The sequence below is a fragment of the Eumetopias jubatus genome, unplaced genomic scaffold (assembly GCF_037043125.1).
Source record: "Eumetopias jubatus isolate StellerSeaLion01/CBP00866 unplaced genomic scaffold, mEumJub1_p1.0 scaffold_7, whole genome shotgun sequence".
NCBI classification, from domain to species: domain Eukaryota; kingdom Metazoa; phylum Chordata; class Mammalia; order Carnivora; family Otariidae; genus Eumetopias; species Eumetopias jubatus.
Window position 1 is genome coordinate 106,419,004 of NW_028274813.1, and position 15,060 is coordinate 106,434,063.

General features: G+C 43.0%; 1 protein-coding gene across 1 annotated transcript in view; it reads left to right on the forward strand.

The window, feature by feature from the left end:
* MAP2K1 (mitogen-activated protein kinase kinase 1) overlaps window positions 1–15,060 on the forward strand; it is an 80,500-nt gene that overhangs the window by 43,217 nt on the left and 22,223 nt on the right. The window contains exons 4-5 of the mRNA XM_028099941.2: window positions 7,054–7,131; window positions 7,690–7,741. Of these exons, the coding sequence (XP_027955742.1) occupies window positions 7,054–7,131; window positions 7,690–7,741 (130 nt within the window). The remainder of the gene's footprint in view (window positions 1–7,053; window positions 7,132–7,689; window positions 7,742–15,060) is intronic.

Genomic DNA, 15,060 nt, shown 5'->3' on the forward strand with positions numbered 1-15,060 from the left:
TTTCCGGTATCTGCAGGTCAGTTTTTCTCTCATGGATTTGGCTCTGCGGGCAGGGCAAGGTCCTCCCACATAAGCAGAAGATATCTCTGGAGTTACTCTGGGGAGCCTGAGCCTCGAAAACTGGCTTTCAGAAGCTGGGAGGGTCAAAACCTTTTGAGGGCCAAGCACAGGGTCTGGCATCTGTTGCGTGAAATGTGTTGAGGGACTGAATGAAGGAGGCCCAGATGGGGAGGGCATGGTCAGGTCTGCGGCGCAGTGGGAGAGAGTTAGGCCTAGGGTTTTCTGTTCCCAGCATCCACAGGCCCCGAGAGCTCTGGAACAGTCTGTTGATACTAGTGGAGAGGCTCAGAACTACCAGAGACAGGACTGTGTAGTGAAGCTGTTGTGGCCTCAAGTCCAAGCAGCCGTGCTGCAGAGTAGCTTTCTGCTCTAGGCCTAGACCTTCTTACCCCTTCTTCGTCCCTGAGCAGGCCTTCCCACAGGAGAGCTCCTGTCCTGGCCTCCTCTGACAGAAAAGCTCTCTGACTGCTAGCAGCCACTTCTCTTTGGGGATTTCTGTTTTGTCTCAGCTTCCACATTTCAGAGGTGTAGTCCTGTAGGGCTCTGTTCATTAGCTACATCTCAACTTCAGAGGTTCTTGGCTTCTGTCTATGTCACTGTCTTTGTGTTCTTTGTCACTAACCTTTTCCCCCAACACTTTATTAACACAGTTTCGAACACAGCAAGGTATAATATACCCTGTAAGTCCACCACCCAGATTCTGCAGTTACTGCTTTGCCATATTTGCTTTACCACATACTGCCCATCTATCCCTTCCTTGCTCATATCATTTCTTAGATGCATTTTAAAACTAATTTGTGTCACTGGCATCCATTGGGCCCCATCTTCTAAAGCACTCAACCAAGGGCTGATTTTGCTAGAAAGAAGCTGTGCTTGCACTGCCCAGTCTGGATTTTTTGAGACCTGAGGGGTAAATGGATACCCCCTGATCAGGATAGGAATGCTTCTGCCTTGGGGGCAGTAGATTCCTGCTCAGGTGGTAGTTGAGCAACCAGGGAGCTGAGGATTCAGGATGGATGGTTCTCATGCAGGAGTAAAAGCTTTTGAGTTCTCTCTCTCTCTCTCTTTTTTTTTCCATAAAGCATTTGTCTCTTCTATAGAAAACCTTCACAAAAGCACCATTGATTTACTTAATAATTGGCTTCTAAAAATAAGCACAATTTCAGCAGCTTTAGTCAAGGAAGGCAAGTCCTTGGCAACAGTGAAGTGAAATTAAAAGGTTGTAAGGTGAGTTGTAGGCAGCTCTGGGTAATTCTGACTGTGGTTCATGCTTCGTAAATCTTGCTAATAATCCCATTGTTCACACTGTAACTCTGCTTATAGCTGGAAGGAGGTGAAAGGAAAGAGAGCCAAGGTTTCCTCCTTTTTTTTTTTTTAAGATTTTATTTATTTATTTGACAGAGAGAGACATGGTAAGAGGGAACACAAGCAGGGGGAGTGGGAGAGGGAGAAGCAGGCTTCCCGCTGAGCAGGGAGCCCGATTCGGGGCTCGATCCCAGGACCCTGGGACCATGACTTGAGCCGAAGGCAGACACTTAGCGACTGAGCCACCCAGGCACCTCTCTTCCTTTTTATTTTTATTTTTTTTTAAAAGATTTTATTTATTTTTTGACAGAGAGAGAGCGAGAGCAGGAACACAAGCAGCGGGAGTGGGAGAGGGAGAAGGAGGCTTCCCAACGAAGCCCGATGCGGGGCTCGATCCCAGGACTCTGCAGTCATGACCCGAGCTGAAGGCAGACGCTTAAGGACTGAGCCACCCAGGCGCTCCCCTTTTCCTTTTTAATAGGACTATTTACCCCAACCTCCAGGGAAGGTGGGAGCCAGGCTGCCCTCTGTCCTGGGCTGTGGAACCTGAGAACCAAAGTTAGCATTTCTACCTCCTTTGAGTCAGATTTTGACAGTTGCTTTGTTACCTAGTTTTAACTGCATAGTCCTCCCTGATAATTAGGCAAAGCTGATCAAACAAAGGATCTGAAACCATATCCAACTGGAAGCAAAAGAGAAATGGCTTGGAAACTTTCTGCACTGGAGTCCCTCTTCCCATTGGTAAAGGAAATTGAGAGGTGCTATCATGTTTCTAGAAGCCTGCTGACTTGGGTGTGGTTACCTGGGCTCTGATGTCCTGATTTGGCCACCAGGGGCCTGCGGCATTGTGAAGGCGGCCAGGTTCACAGGTGACTCAAAACTCAGCCTGGATCACAGCTTGGGTAGGGCTCTTCCAAGGACTCTTGGAAAATAAATGGGTTTACAGGGGAGTTTTGTTTGGTTCTAGATTAATGATTCCACTCTCATGCCTGTGTGGGAATTCTGGCACATAGGCAATTTTAGGTTGAATTTCAGGATCTTCCATCATGCTCTTTGGTTGACTGACCCACCCCCCATTAATTCTGATTAGAAGACAAACATGTTCAGGGGTACTAGTGTGCATTTGAGAATTCACACTTGTACTGCTTTTCCCTCAGCATCTGTGATCCAGAGTTGACTGTGACAGAGAGTGATTGGTCCAAATGCTCCTTTCCATAAGCATAGGATTTTTAAGTGGATAATCTATTTTTAACATTGTTTTAGGAGACATTTCCTGAGGGGTCTGTATCCTTGAATCAATCTTACTTATTTTCTCACCTCCTCTAGAAAGAAAGCAGTGTTGTATCTTAGACTGCCCTTGCACAAACTGGACGTTTAGTAAATACTTTTAATTGATTTGCAGATTTAATTCTCCATTTTCATAAAGGAGTTCAATAATTTAAAAAGGTAAAACATTTATTCATTGTGGAAAATTTATAAACAATAGAAAAGCTCAAAGAAGAAACGATCTTGCAACAAAAATCCCTCATCGTCTTACTACCTAGACTGGAAATAACCATTGGTAACATTTTGGATGTTCTGGTTTTGTGTTTGTACACACTTTTTTATGTCTAAAGAAGTGTGAATATGGGATGCCTGGGTGGCTCAGTCGGTTAAGCGTCTGCCTTCAGCTCAGGTCATGATCCCAGGGTCCTGGGATCGAGTTCCTCGTCGGGCTCCCTGCTCAGCGCGGAGCCTGCTTCTCCCTCAGCCGCTCCCCCTGCTTGTGCTTGCACTCTCTCCCTCTGACAAATAAGCAAAATCTTAAAAAAAAAAATCATTTATAAAAAAAAAGTGGGAATATGTTCAGTCCTTCTCTTTATCATGTTGTGCCTTGTTCTGTGACCTTACGCTCCCCAACTGTGTCATTGAGGCTGGTGGTTTTGGAGGCAGGAAGCATACAGAGATGTCTCTCTGCTTGGCCACATCTTGCCACCTCAGGTGCGGTTTCCATGTCCCTCCTGCTGCCAGCTCTTCACTTAGCCACTTCCTCCTCCGAGCACTCGGAGTGATGTCTGTTCTCCTCATTCAACTGTTTGTTCCCTGCCTTGTGTCAGAGGAGGATTTAAGGTGCCTTGCCTCATTGTGTTTTTCTCTATATTTATAGGTTTTTTCCATCCCTAGTTTCTCACCTATCCCTATGCCTTTCACAGAGGTGATTAATAATAAATGACATTGGTAACTGCTCAGTGTAGATGAGATACTTTAAAAATCAGTCTCTCTCTCTCAAATAAGTAAATCTTTAAAAAAAAAAATGGGGCGCTTGGGTGGCGCAGTCGGTTGAACATCCAACTCTTGAATTCAGCTCAGGTCGTGATGTCAGTGTCATGAGATCGAGCCCCGCATTGGGATCTGCACTCAGGGGGCATCTGCTTGGGTTTTCTCTCTCCCTCTACCCCTCGCCCTGTTCGCATGTGCTCACGTGTGCATGTGTGGTCTCTCTCTCAAAATAAATAAATAAATCTTGAAAAATCAGTCTAAGTTTGCAGGAATTGTCTCTACTTCTGAGGGTGTTTTTATTTATTTATTTTTATTTATTTAGTTTTTAAAGATTTTATTTATTTGACAGACATAGCGAGAGAGGAAACACAAGCAGAGGGAGTGGGAAAGGGAGAAGCGGGCCTCCCGCCGAGCAGGGAGCCCGATGCAGGGCTTGATCCCAGGACCCTGGGATCATGACCTGAGCCGAAGGCAGTTGCCTAGCCAACTGAGCCACCCAGGTGCCCCTGAGGGTGTTTTTAAATTATGGCTGATAATTGGCAACCCTTGAAGCCAGAAGGATATGAACCTGGTCCTGCCTCACTACATCAGGGTTCCCTGAGTGAAGCTTTTCTTCAGAATCTTAGGTTACAATGTAGAATCCATGAATGGGAAGGCCCTGGTGTGAGAGCCCGAAAGAGGCTGGCTTCATACCCCATGCGTGTCGTGTCTCGTATTCTACCTTTCCACCACCTCAGTCCAGGGTCAGGCCATGTCACTTCCTGCTCATCAGCTCCTTCATGCTCTCCCTGCTCTTTCTCTTGGCTGCTGTGGTTTTCATCTGAAAGCAGGCAGCCTTCTGTCTCCATCACAAAGGCATGTCTTGGTTTTCTGGTGGGGCTCCATGACCTGGTCACAGATAGGTGTTCCTGGCCTGACCCATCCCTGCATTTCTTCATGCACCCACGGGGAAGTGAACCACATGTCCTCCCAGGAGGACTAAGCAGTCTGAGGTTTCTCTGCTTTTGATCTGATTGAAATACTTGTTCTTCCTCTGCCATTCCAGGTATAGAAATCACATTCATTTTTTGAATAAGACGTCAACTCAAATTTCATCTTCTTCTTTTTTTAAAGATTTTATTTATTTGATGAGGGGGCGGGAAGGGGCAGAGGGAGAGAATCTCAAGCAGACTCCCTGCTGAGCGTGGAGCCCGATGTAGGGCTCCATCTCACGACCTCTGAGATCATGACCTGAGCCGAAATCAACAGTTGGACCTGTAACTGACTGAGCCACCCAGGCGCCCCTCAAGTGCCTTTTTCTTCTCTTTTGTTTTTTTTTTTTTTTTAGTATTTATTTGAGAGAGAGAGAGAGAGCGAGAGAGAGCACAAGCAGGGTGAAGGGCAGAGGGAGAAGCGCAGGGAGCCCAATGCAGGACTTGATCCCGGGACTCTGGGACCATGAGCCGAGCTGAAAGCAGTTGCCCAACCAACTGAGCCACCCAGGCACCCCTTCTTGTCTTTTTTTTAAAAAATTTATAATTTAAATTCAATTTAATTAACATATAGCATATTATTAGTTTCAGAGGTAGAATTTAGAGATTTATCAGTTGCATATAACACCCGGTGCTCACTGCATCAAGTGCCCTCCTTAATGCCCATCACCCAGTTACCTCATCCCCCCACTCACCTCCCCTCCAGCAACCCTGTTTGTTTCTTATAGTTAAGAATCTCTTATGGTTTGTCTCCCTCTCTGTTTCTGTCTTAATTTATTTTTCCTTCCCTTCCCCTATGTTCATCATTTTTGTTTCTTAAATTCCACACGAGTGAAATCATATATTTGTGTTTCTCCAACTGACTTATTTCGCTTAGCAAAATATCCTCTAGCTTCATCCATGTCATTGCAAATGGCATGAGTTCATTGTTTTTGATGGCTGTGTAATATTACACACACACACACACACACACACACACACACACACACACGTCTTCTTTATCCATTCATCTGTTGATGGACATCTGGGCTCTTCCCATATTTTGGCTGTTGTGGACATTGCTGCTATAAACATTGGGGTGCATGTGCCCCTTCGAATCACCTTGTTTGTATCCTTTGGATAAACACCTAGTAGTGCAATTGCTAGGTCATAGGGTAGCTCTATTTTTTACTTTTTGAGGAACCTCAATACTGTTTTCCAGAATGGCTACACCAGTTTGTATTCCCACCAACAGTGTAAGGGGGTTCCCCTTTCTCTGCATCCTTGCCAACATCTGTTGTTTCCTGACTTGTTAGTTTTAGCCAACAAATGCCATTTTATAAAGTGAAGTCAGAATTACTTCTCTCTTCTGCATGTGTAACACTTTTCTTAAGAATTTATTCTGTTTTGTTATATTAGGAATTGTATTTATAGTTTGTACTTTTTTTAAAGATTTTACTTATTTATTTGAGAGTGAGTGAGTGAGAGAGCATGAGTGGGGGGAGGGAGGGTGGGGAGAAGGGACAGAGGGGCAGAAGGAGAGGGAGAAGCAGACTCCCCACTGAGCAGGGAGCCCGACTTGGGGCTCAATCCCAGGACCCCCCTGGGATCATGACCTGAGCTGAAGGCAGACGCTTAACCAACTGAACCACCCAGGCGCCCCTGTACAATTATTGAGGTTGGGAACTAGGTCTTTTTTTGTATCTCTTTCCTCCATAGAACCTAACACACTTCATAACACTTGGTAGGATTTGTGGAATGAATTATTGCTTTCTGTGACATTTTTTCTTTTGATTTTATTAACTATGATTTTTTAGGATAATACCAAATACAAGTTGTGACTTATATGCTGGTGGTAAAATGGCTGACATTTATCGAGCATTTACTATGGGCTAGACGTTATCCTGAGTGCTTTATATGTATTAGCTTGTTTAATACTTATAGTAGCCCTATGATTATTATAGTAGCATTAAAATATCACCCCCATTTTACAAGTTGTGAGTAACATGGTCAAAGTTCCCTTGATAGTAAGTGGCAGAGTCGGTGGGATGTGAATTTAGACAGTTTGCCTCTAGAGCCTCTGGTCCTAACCATATACTGTTCTGTCAGTTCAGCACAAACCTTTTTTTTAAAGATTTTATTTTTAAGTAATCTCTGCACCCAGTGTAGGGCTCGAACTCACAACTCCTAGATCAAGAGTCATGTCTTCTACCGACCGAGTCAGCCAAGTGCCCCAACAAAGCTTTTTTTGATCCCTGAATTGGTAGTTCATTTAACAGTTATTCATACGATTTGAGTTTTTGGTTATTTGATCCCTCCCACATGTTTTGCATTTCTGTCTTTGAGGTCTGGAGCAAATCAAAAGGTACCCTTCCAGGGGGATTTGCCACGCATGAGACGCACTTCCCTGCTTAAGTTTAACACTTGAAAGAATAGTTAGAAACACTGTCACTAAATGGGCTGGTTTTCTTTTTCTTAGGATGGGGGTTCCTTGGATCAAGTCCTGAAGAAAGCTGGAAGAATTCCTGAACAAATTTTAGGAAAAGTTAGCATTGCTGTGAGTATATTGTGCAATTTTTCTTCCAAGCCCCCTCACTGAGAAGTTAATGAGTTGGCAGGAAATGGACAAGGGAGGGAGATAATTAAGTCAATCAAGGGAAAGTTTATAAGAAAAGTAGGGTCTTCAGTCTAGAATTTTCCGTGTCTAGATTCTAGATACAATATTCTCTCTCTCTCTCTCTCTTTCTCATCAGAACTAGAAAAGTGAGTTTCTTTATATTAAAATCTGTGTCTGCAGAAACAGGACAGGGTATGCAAAAGAATTCCCATTTGTGGCGTGAGAAAGCCTCTTTTTATATTGCAGCTTTAGAAAACGAATTCAAGCACAGGGGTTTTTAAAGTTGTCTAAACTTGCAATAATCAATGTTGCTTAAAGTAACTCTATACTATGTAAAAAAGATGGTTTCTTGATAAGACAGGTTAAAAATCAAAAAATAAGGGAAGAAGGCAAATTTGTGATGTTAGATGAAATATTTTCTAGATCATTTTAGAATACAGAGGCTGACTAACCACCATCATTTCAGTTTCCCATCTTGTGACATTGTCTTTCCTCTAGGTAATAAAAGGTCTGACATACCTGAGGGAGAAGCACAAGATAATGCACAGAGGTAAGAAGTTACTTGCTAGTTATTATGTTTTGAATTTTAGCTGAAATTGAAAAGTTGTTGCATTCTCTTTTGTGTTTGTTTCAGTGTAAAAGCCACTGAATAGTGTTTTTAATCTTTATAACAAGTCTTTGACTAGTTAGGTGTTTAGTTTGAAGTAAGCTTACCTCCAGCATGGGCCTTGAACTCAAGACCCTGAGATCAAGAGTTGCATCCTCTACTGACATGCAGTCTCTAGACATTCTAGTAGGTGTGGAGGGATATCTCACTGTGATCTGAATTTACGTCTCCCTAATGACTAATGACGTTGAGTATCTTTTCATGTGCTTATATGCCACCCATATATCTTCATTAGTAAGGCATCTGTTCAAAGGTTTACCCATTTTCCCAGTTGGGTTATTTTTTATTATTAATTTTTAAGAGGTCTTTATATATTCTAGACAGTGCTACTTGACAGATAAATGTTTTGCCAATATTTTCTCTTAGTCTGTGGCTTGCCTTTTCATTTTTGTATCTTTTGAAAAGCAAATTTTTTTATTTAGATGAAGTTCAATTTCTTGATTTTTTTTTTCCCTTTAGACTTTGTTGTGCCTTTTGTGTCCCATTTAAAAACTCTTTGCTGAAGCAGAGGTCACTAAGATAGTCTGTGTTTTCTTTCAGACGTTTTACAGCTTTCATTCATACAGTTAGGCCTATGATCCACTGAGAGTTCATTTTTCTCTATGGTACGAGATAAGAGTAAGGGTTCAATTTTGGGCACATGGACGTACAACTGTTACAACAACATTTGTTGACAAGTTATTCTTCCTCTGTCGAACTACCTTGGAATCTTTGTCAGAAATCAACTGACTATATAGGTAAATGTCTACTTCTGAATTCTTTTCTGTTCTATCTATTATGTTTAACTTCACACCAACACAACACTATCGATTATCACAGCTTTATAGTAAGTCTGGAAATCAGGTGGTCTAAGTGCCCCAACTTTGTTTTTCTTCAAAGCTGTTTGGGCTCTTCTAGGTCCTTTGCATTTCCATATATATTTTAGACATAACTTGTCAATTCTACAAAAAAAGGTTATTGGGATTTTCATTGGGATGGCCTTCAATCTACAGATCAAATAAAGCAAAACCAACACCTTAACAACCCTGATGGTGGTGGTTGCATAACGTGGGAATGTATTTACTGCCAGAACTGTATGCTTAAACACAGTTAAAATGGTAAATTTTATGTTACGCATATTTTTTTATAGTGTTTGAAAAAAAACACCAATTTTAGCAATCTGTCACCTAATCTACAGTGGCTCCTAAGCTGGCCAGTTGATTCCATCAGCCCACTTCACTCCTCCTCAGCCCTCCCTCCTCATGCCTGTCACCATTAACACACCGTGGCTGGACAGACGTGGTCCACAGCCCTGTGTTCTCCATTCTTCTGTCCTCTGGCTTCTTCAGCTTTTTTTTTTCCTAATAAACTTTATTGAGGTATAATTTATATACCATAAAATACAGCCACTTTAGTGGAAGGTTTGATATTTGATGCTTGATAAATCCATGCATGCATCTAGTACCATAATTAAGATAGAACATTTCCACCACCCCAGAAGTACCCTTGCACTTCTGATACTCATTTCTCCTTAGACCCTCAGGCAACCACTGATGTACTTTCTATCAATATAGATTTGTTGTTACTTTCTCTGTTTTATATGGATGGAAATAGTTTGTACTGTTTTTTAAGATTTTATTTATTTGAGAGAGAGAGAGAGAGGGAGGGAGAGAGCACAAGGGGTGGGGGCTGCAGAGGGACAAGCAGACTCCTTGCTGTGAGCACAGAGCCCGATGCAGGGCTCCATCCCAGGACCCTAGGATCATGACCCAAGTCAAAGACAGATGCTTAACTGACTGAGCCACCCAGGCGCCCCCTGTGTGCTTCTTTTTATGTAATTCTAGAAATTACAAACTGATCTGTAGTGATGAAATGCAAACCAGTGGTTGCCTGGGGAGTGAGGGAAGGGGGGAAGGGGAGAATTAGAGGGGCATAAGAAAACTTTTGGGGGTAATATGTTTATAATCTTGATTGTGGTGATGATCGCATATATATATTCGTCAAATGATACACTTTAAGTATATGGGGTTTATTGTGTGAAAATTATATACCAGTAGGGGTGCCTGGGTGGCTCGGTCAGTTAAGCATCTGATTCTTGGTTTCAGCTCAGGTCATGATCTCAGGGTCATGGGTGGGATCGAGCCCCGTTTCAGGCTCCGAGCTCAGTAGGGAGTCTGCTTGAGATTTTCTCTCTCTCTCCCTCTGCCCCTCCCGGGCTTGGTCTCTCTCTCTCTCTCTCTCTCTCTCTCAAGTAAGTAAATAAATCTTAAAGAGAAAATTATATACTAATAAAGCTGTAGAAAACCAAAAAGCAAAAAAAAAAAAAAAATAGTGAAGTTGCTGAAAACAGTGATAAAGCAAGTTTCTTAAAAGCAGCCAGGGAAAGGGGTGACCACTTTGAAAGAGAGTTTGGTAGTTTCTCTTAAAATTAAAACATACAACCAATCCATCAACCCCATATCTCAGTATTGACTTAAGAGAAATGAATACATTTGTCCACATAAAGACTTGTGCACAAATATTCATAGTATCTTTATTCACAATAGACCCAAACTAGAACAAACAAAATATTCATCATCAGATGAGTGAATAAACAAATTTTGATATATTTAAACAACAGAATGCAACTCAAGAATAAAAATGAACAAACTGTTGATACAGTTTGGATGAATCTCAAAAACATTATGCTGAGTAAAAGAAGGCCTAGACAAAAGAATATATACTGTAGGATTCCACGTATATGACTGTCTAGGACAGATGTAATTAATCCACAGTAACATAGTAATAAAGTAGATTAGTGGTTGCCTGAGGGTGTTGGGGGCTGGAGTGGGGATCGCTTTCAAAGGATATGAGGGAACTTTCTGGAGTAATCAAAATATTAAATCTTGATTTTGGTGGTGGGTTCACAGGGGTATATACTGTATTCAAAATGCATCAGAGTATACACTTAAAATGCAAAACTGTAGAAAGCTTCCTACTTTCTAACTGCAGTAGCTACCACTTTGTCCTTTTTCTAGTGGTAATTAAGAAAAATATCAGTAAGGAGGTACAGTATGACTGGTGTGGGAAACAGTTTTCCAGCAGTATATGGAGCTTAATCTGGTTTTTTTTTCCCCCAGACCTCTGAGTTCCAGGATAGAATATTCTAGTGTACTTATTTCTAGGAAATAGGAGTAGCTGAAAGGAGAGGAAAAGTTAACATTTCTTGAGCATAGAGTTGTGTTTGAGGGCTGCAAATGACATAAATCTCACTTAGCGGGACCCATGAGGGACCATCAGTGTTGTAGAAGGATCTGGTGGAGGAAAGTCATTGTATCTATAAAATAGAGTCCTCTTGCCTACTCCTAGATTGCTGTGAGGATTTAGGAAATTACATATGGAAACTGCAACTAGCAAAATGGCTTGCATAAAGAGGGGCCTAAAAGTGAATTGCCTTCTACCTTTATGTAGTTTGTGAAGAAATGAAGACCCAGTGAGACTGAATTCCTTTTATGAGCTGGACCGTTGTGTGCGGCTTGCTTTTGGTCTTATTACTGCCTTTCCTGGGAATGCTTACTTCCCACCCCCACCCCCTCCCTCATACTCATACCTTTTCTAGGCTAAGTCTGCTCATCTTTTAAAGTATAGCCCTGAGGCTTGGGAATCTGCCAGTTAAGTTCAAATCTTAAGTCTCTTACAAACAGGGTGTATAAACTCTGAGTTATTTATTCATCTGTAAAGTGAGGAGAGTTCATGCCAAAGGGCAGTAATTGCAAATTACACACATATTTTGTATATTTGTGAGGATTAAGAGGGCGGCCTCACATAAATCATTAATAAATAATGTTACTGTTTAGCTTAGTTATATTGTTACTATAGTAATAATGTGACTGTTTAGTTCAGTCATCTCTTCCAAGAAGCGTTCCCATGAGCCAACCCTTTCCCAAAGCAGATGAAGTGCTTTGCGTCTGTATTTCTTTGGCACAGTGTCTGTCCCTTTCTTGCTGTAATAGATACTGACTGTTTATTGAGGGCCTATTAGGTACCATGTGCTGTATTACGTGCTTTAGCTACTTTGCTCATTTATTGGTCACACTGACCTTGTGCTGGGTCTCTTTTGCCTACATTACCGATGTGGAAACTGCGGCTCAGAGTTTGTTTTTCTCTCACTTGTCGGTGGTATCTTCCAAGTCAGGAGCCATGTCTCCTTCATCTCTGCATCCCCGGCCCCTAACATGACAGCAGACAATGGCTCACCCTTCAAGGGTTGTTAAATGGGTGGATGTGTGATTAACTTGTGCCAGAACACGCAGGAATCAGCAGTGAACCCGGGCCAAGAAGCCGTGTCTCCTGCTCCTAACACAGTCATTAATCTAGGCCTGGGTTTTTCTCTTTCTGTTGCCTTCCATGTACCGAGCGCTGTGTGTTTGATGGAGAGCTCTGACTTATTTCTGTTCCAGAGAGAGGAAAGTTCCAGCTTATTCTTGGAATAACCAACTTGCTTTTCCCTTTTGCCTGGTGCTGCCCCACTTTCTCAGGAATTTCTTTTCTGGCTCCACCAATTACTCTTCTTTGGCATGAAGAGCTGCTCTGTGAGCCAGACGGGTCTCTGGACAGATATCTTTGGTGGAGATTTCATTCCTTGCCCAGCCAAGAAGGGGAAGTCACTGGGACTTCTGCAATAAGCGGTGCGCACAGGCAGCTTGGCCTGACTGCTTCGCGGTTCAGACTCCTGCTGTCATTCGTCTTTTCCAGAAGCCCCGAAGGAATTCACTGGGAGGCCTGGGCTGTGGAATGGTCTTCTTGCACAATGTGATTCCTGAGCAAGAAGAACAATGAGTGGATGATTCCTGGAAACCTGAGTTAGGGTGACAATGGGACAGTCTCCCTGCCTCTGTCTTTAGGCTTCCTTGCTGCCAGTAAGTTTTTCCTCTGGTCTAAATATATTCTTTCCTGATGAAATTTAAACTCTGTGTTTCTTCTTGTTATGTCCTTGAGGAGAAATGGGGAAGAATGAAGAGGCTTTTTCTCTGCCTCACATTTTTCTTTATTCCTACTTGTTGATACTGACTTACTGGTGATAACTTAGTGATTATTTCAGTGAGCTTTCACTGTGGAATAAACCAGCCCAACACTGGAATACACCAGCCCAACACTTAGTAGTTTATTTGTTTTTATTTTTTAATTTTTTAAAGGTTTCATTTATTTGTCAGAGAGAGATAGCACAAGCAGGGGGAGCTGCAGGCAGAGGGAGAGGGAGAAGCAGACTCCCCGCTGAGCAGGGAGCCCGATGCGGGACTTGATCCCACGACCCTGGGATTGTGACCTGAGCTGAAGGCAGACATTTAACCAACTGAGGCTCCCAGATCTCCCAGCACTTAGTAGTTTAAAAATAGTAGTGTTTAGGGGCGCCTGGGGACTCAGTCGGTTGCGTATGTGATTCTTGGTTTTGTTTCAAGTCATGATCTCACGGGTCGTGAGATAGAGCCCCATGTTGGGCCCCATGCTCAGCGAGGAGTCTGCTCAAGATTCTCTGTCTCTCTGCCCCTCCCCCTGCTTGCTCTCTCTCAAATATCTTAAAAAAAAAAGAGAGAGAGAAAAACAGCAGTGTATTACTTTCTATAATTTTGTGGGTTGGTAGGGCCTCTTTCCTCATGTGTTCACTCATCCTCTGAGACGGTAACGCCCTGGCTTCTTTCCACAATGGTTTTGGGGTTGAAACTACAACTGAAGTAGTAGGAGGGGTAACTCTAATCAAGCACCATTTAAACCTCTGCTTCCAACAGGTTCGTTAATGTCCTGTTGGCTAAAAAAAAAAAAAAAAAAAAGTCATGTGATCAAGTCAGGACTTAAAACGTAGAGGGATAGATTCTGTGTCGTTGGGAGCAGCTACAAAATATTATGGCCACAGTTTTTTCACTCTATCCTGGTGATAAAAGTTCAGCATTTGAATTCTGACTGTGCTACTTAATGTGAAACCTTGGGCAAGTTAATTTAACTTCTCCAAGCCTCAGGGGAATGGAGAAAATAGTCCACCTACAGGGCTCTGAGGATTGAGATAATGCCTACAAAGCACTTAAAATAGTGCTTGACCGACATAGTCGACATATATGTTACTGCTGCTTAGCAGATGAATTAGTAGGTTTTTATGTTTGCCAGATGCTGGCTTAAGCATCTCAAAACTTTTTTTTAAAGGATTTTTATTTATTTGTCAGACAGAGAGCACAAGCAGGGGGAGTGGCAGGCAGAGGGAGAAGCAAGCTTCCCGCAGAGCAGGGAGCCCAATGCGGGACTCGATCCCAGGACCCTGGGATCATGACCTGAGCCGAAGGCAGACGCTTAACCGACTGAGCCACCCAGGCATCCCAGCATCTCAAAACTCTTAAATGTTTTGAGATCTGGGAAAGTTAAGAGAAGTTTTTGAAGAGCTGGACCCACACACTTGAGTGGGGCAGGAACCAGGGCTACTCTGGTTGGGAGGCTGGGTTGCATCAGCAGAAAAGCAACTGCCCTCAGTCCCCAGCTAGCTTCCACGATTGCTGCTGCTGGTCCCATTCAGCCTTCTTAGCCTCATGGCGGGTGTGGGAGTAATGTCAGTGATGTAAAATGAGGCACACTTGTACTCACCAATTGCTTTTTCATTGAGAGGAAGAGCCATACTGGTAGTTGCGGGGGGGTGGCGGGATACTCTTTTTCCAGCTGGGTAGCAGTCTCTTGAAAGTTTTTCATTTATCTTTAGTCGACCCGGTGAGTTGAAGGACCTTTGGTCCTAGTGAGATACCCTGCTGGGGGCATGCATGTGGCTAGCTTTCCTACATTTCTGATGTGTCCATGCTGGGTGCGAACCAGGTTCTCACCCTCGTTCCTGATGTGATGTGTCTTTGCCGCCCCAGAGTGGGACTCCGTAGGCAGGACTAGTGCAGCTGACATGCCCAGTGTCTGAAGTGCTGGCTGGCTGTTCTGGACTCTGCATCTGCAGGGCACCAGTTCGCTCTGATCCTGTAGCTGGTGTGCAGGCGTACAAGAACACCGGGCTCTGGGGGTTCCAAACAGACCAGGTTTGGTCACTGGCTGCTGACAAAATCCAAAGGCAGAGAGAGGACTGGTGGTGAAAAAAGAAAGGAATTTATTCCAGTGAGGCCGACACCAGGAAGATGGTGGACTGGTGTCTCCAAAGTGCTGAAAACACATTCAGGTGTTTTTTTGTTTTGTTTTTTTTTTTTTAAGATTTTATTTATTTATTT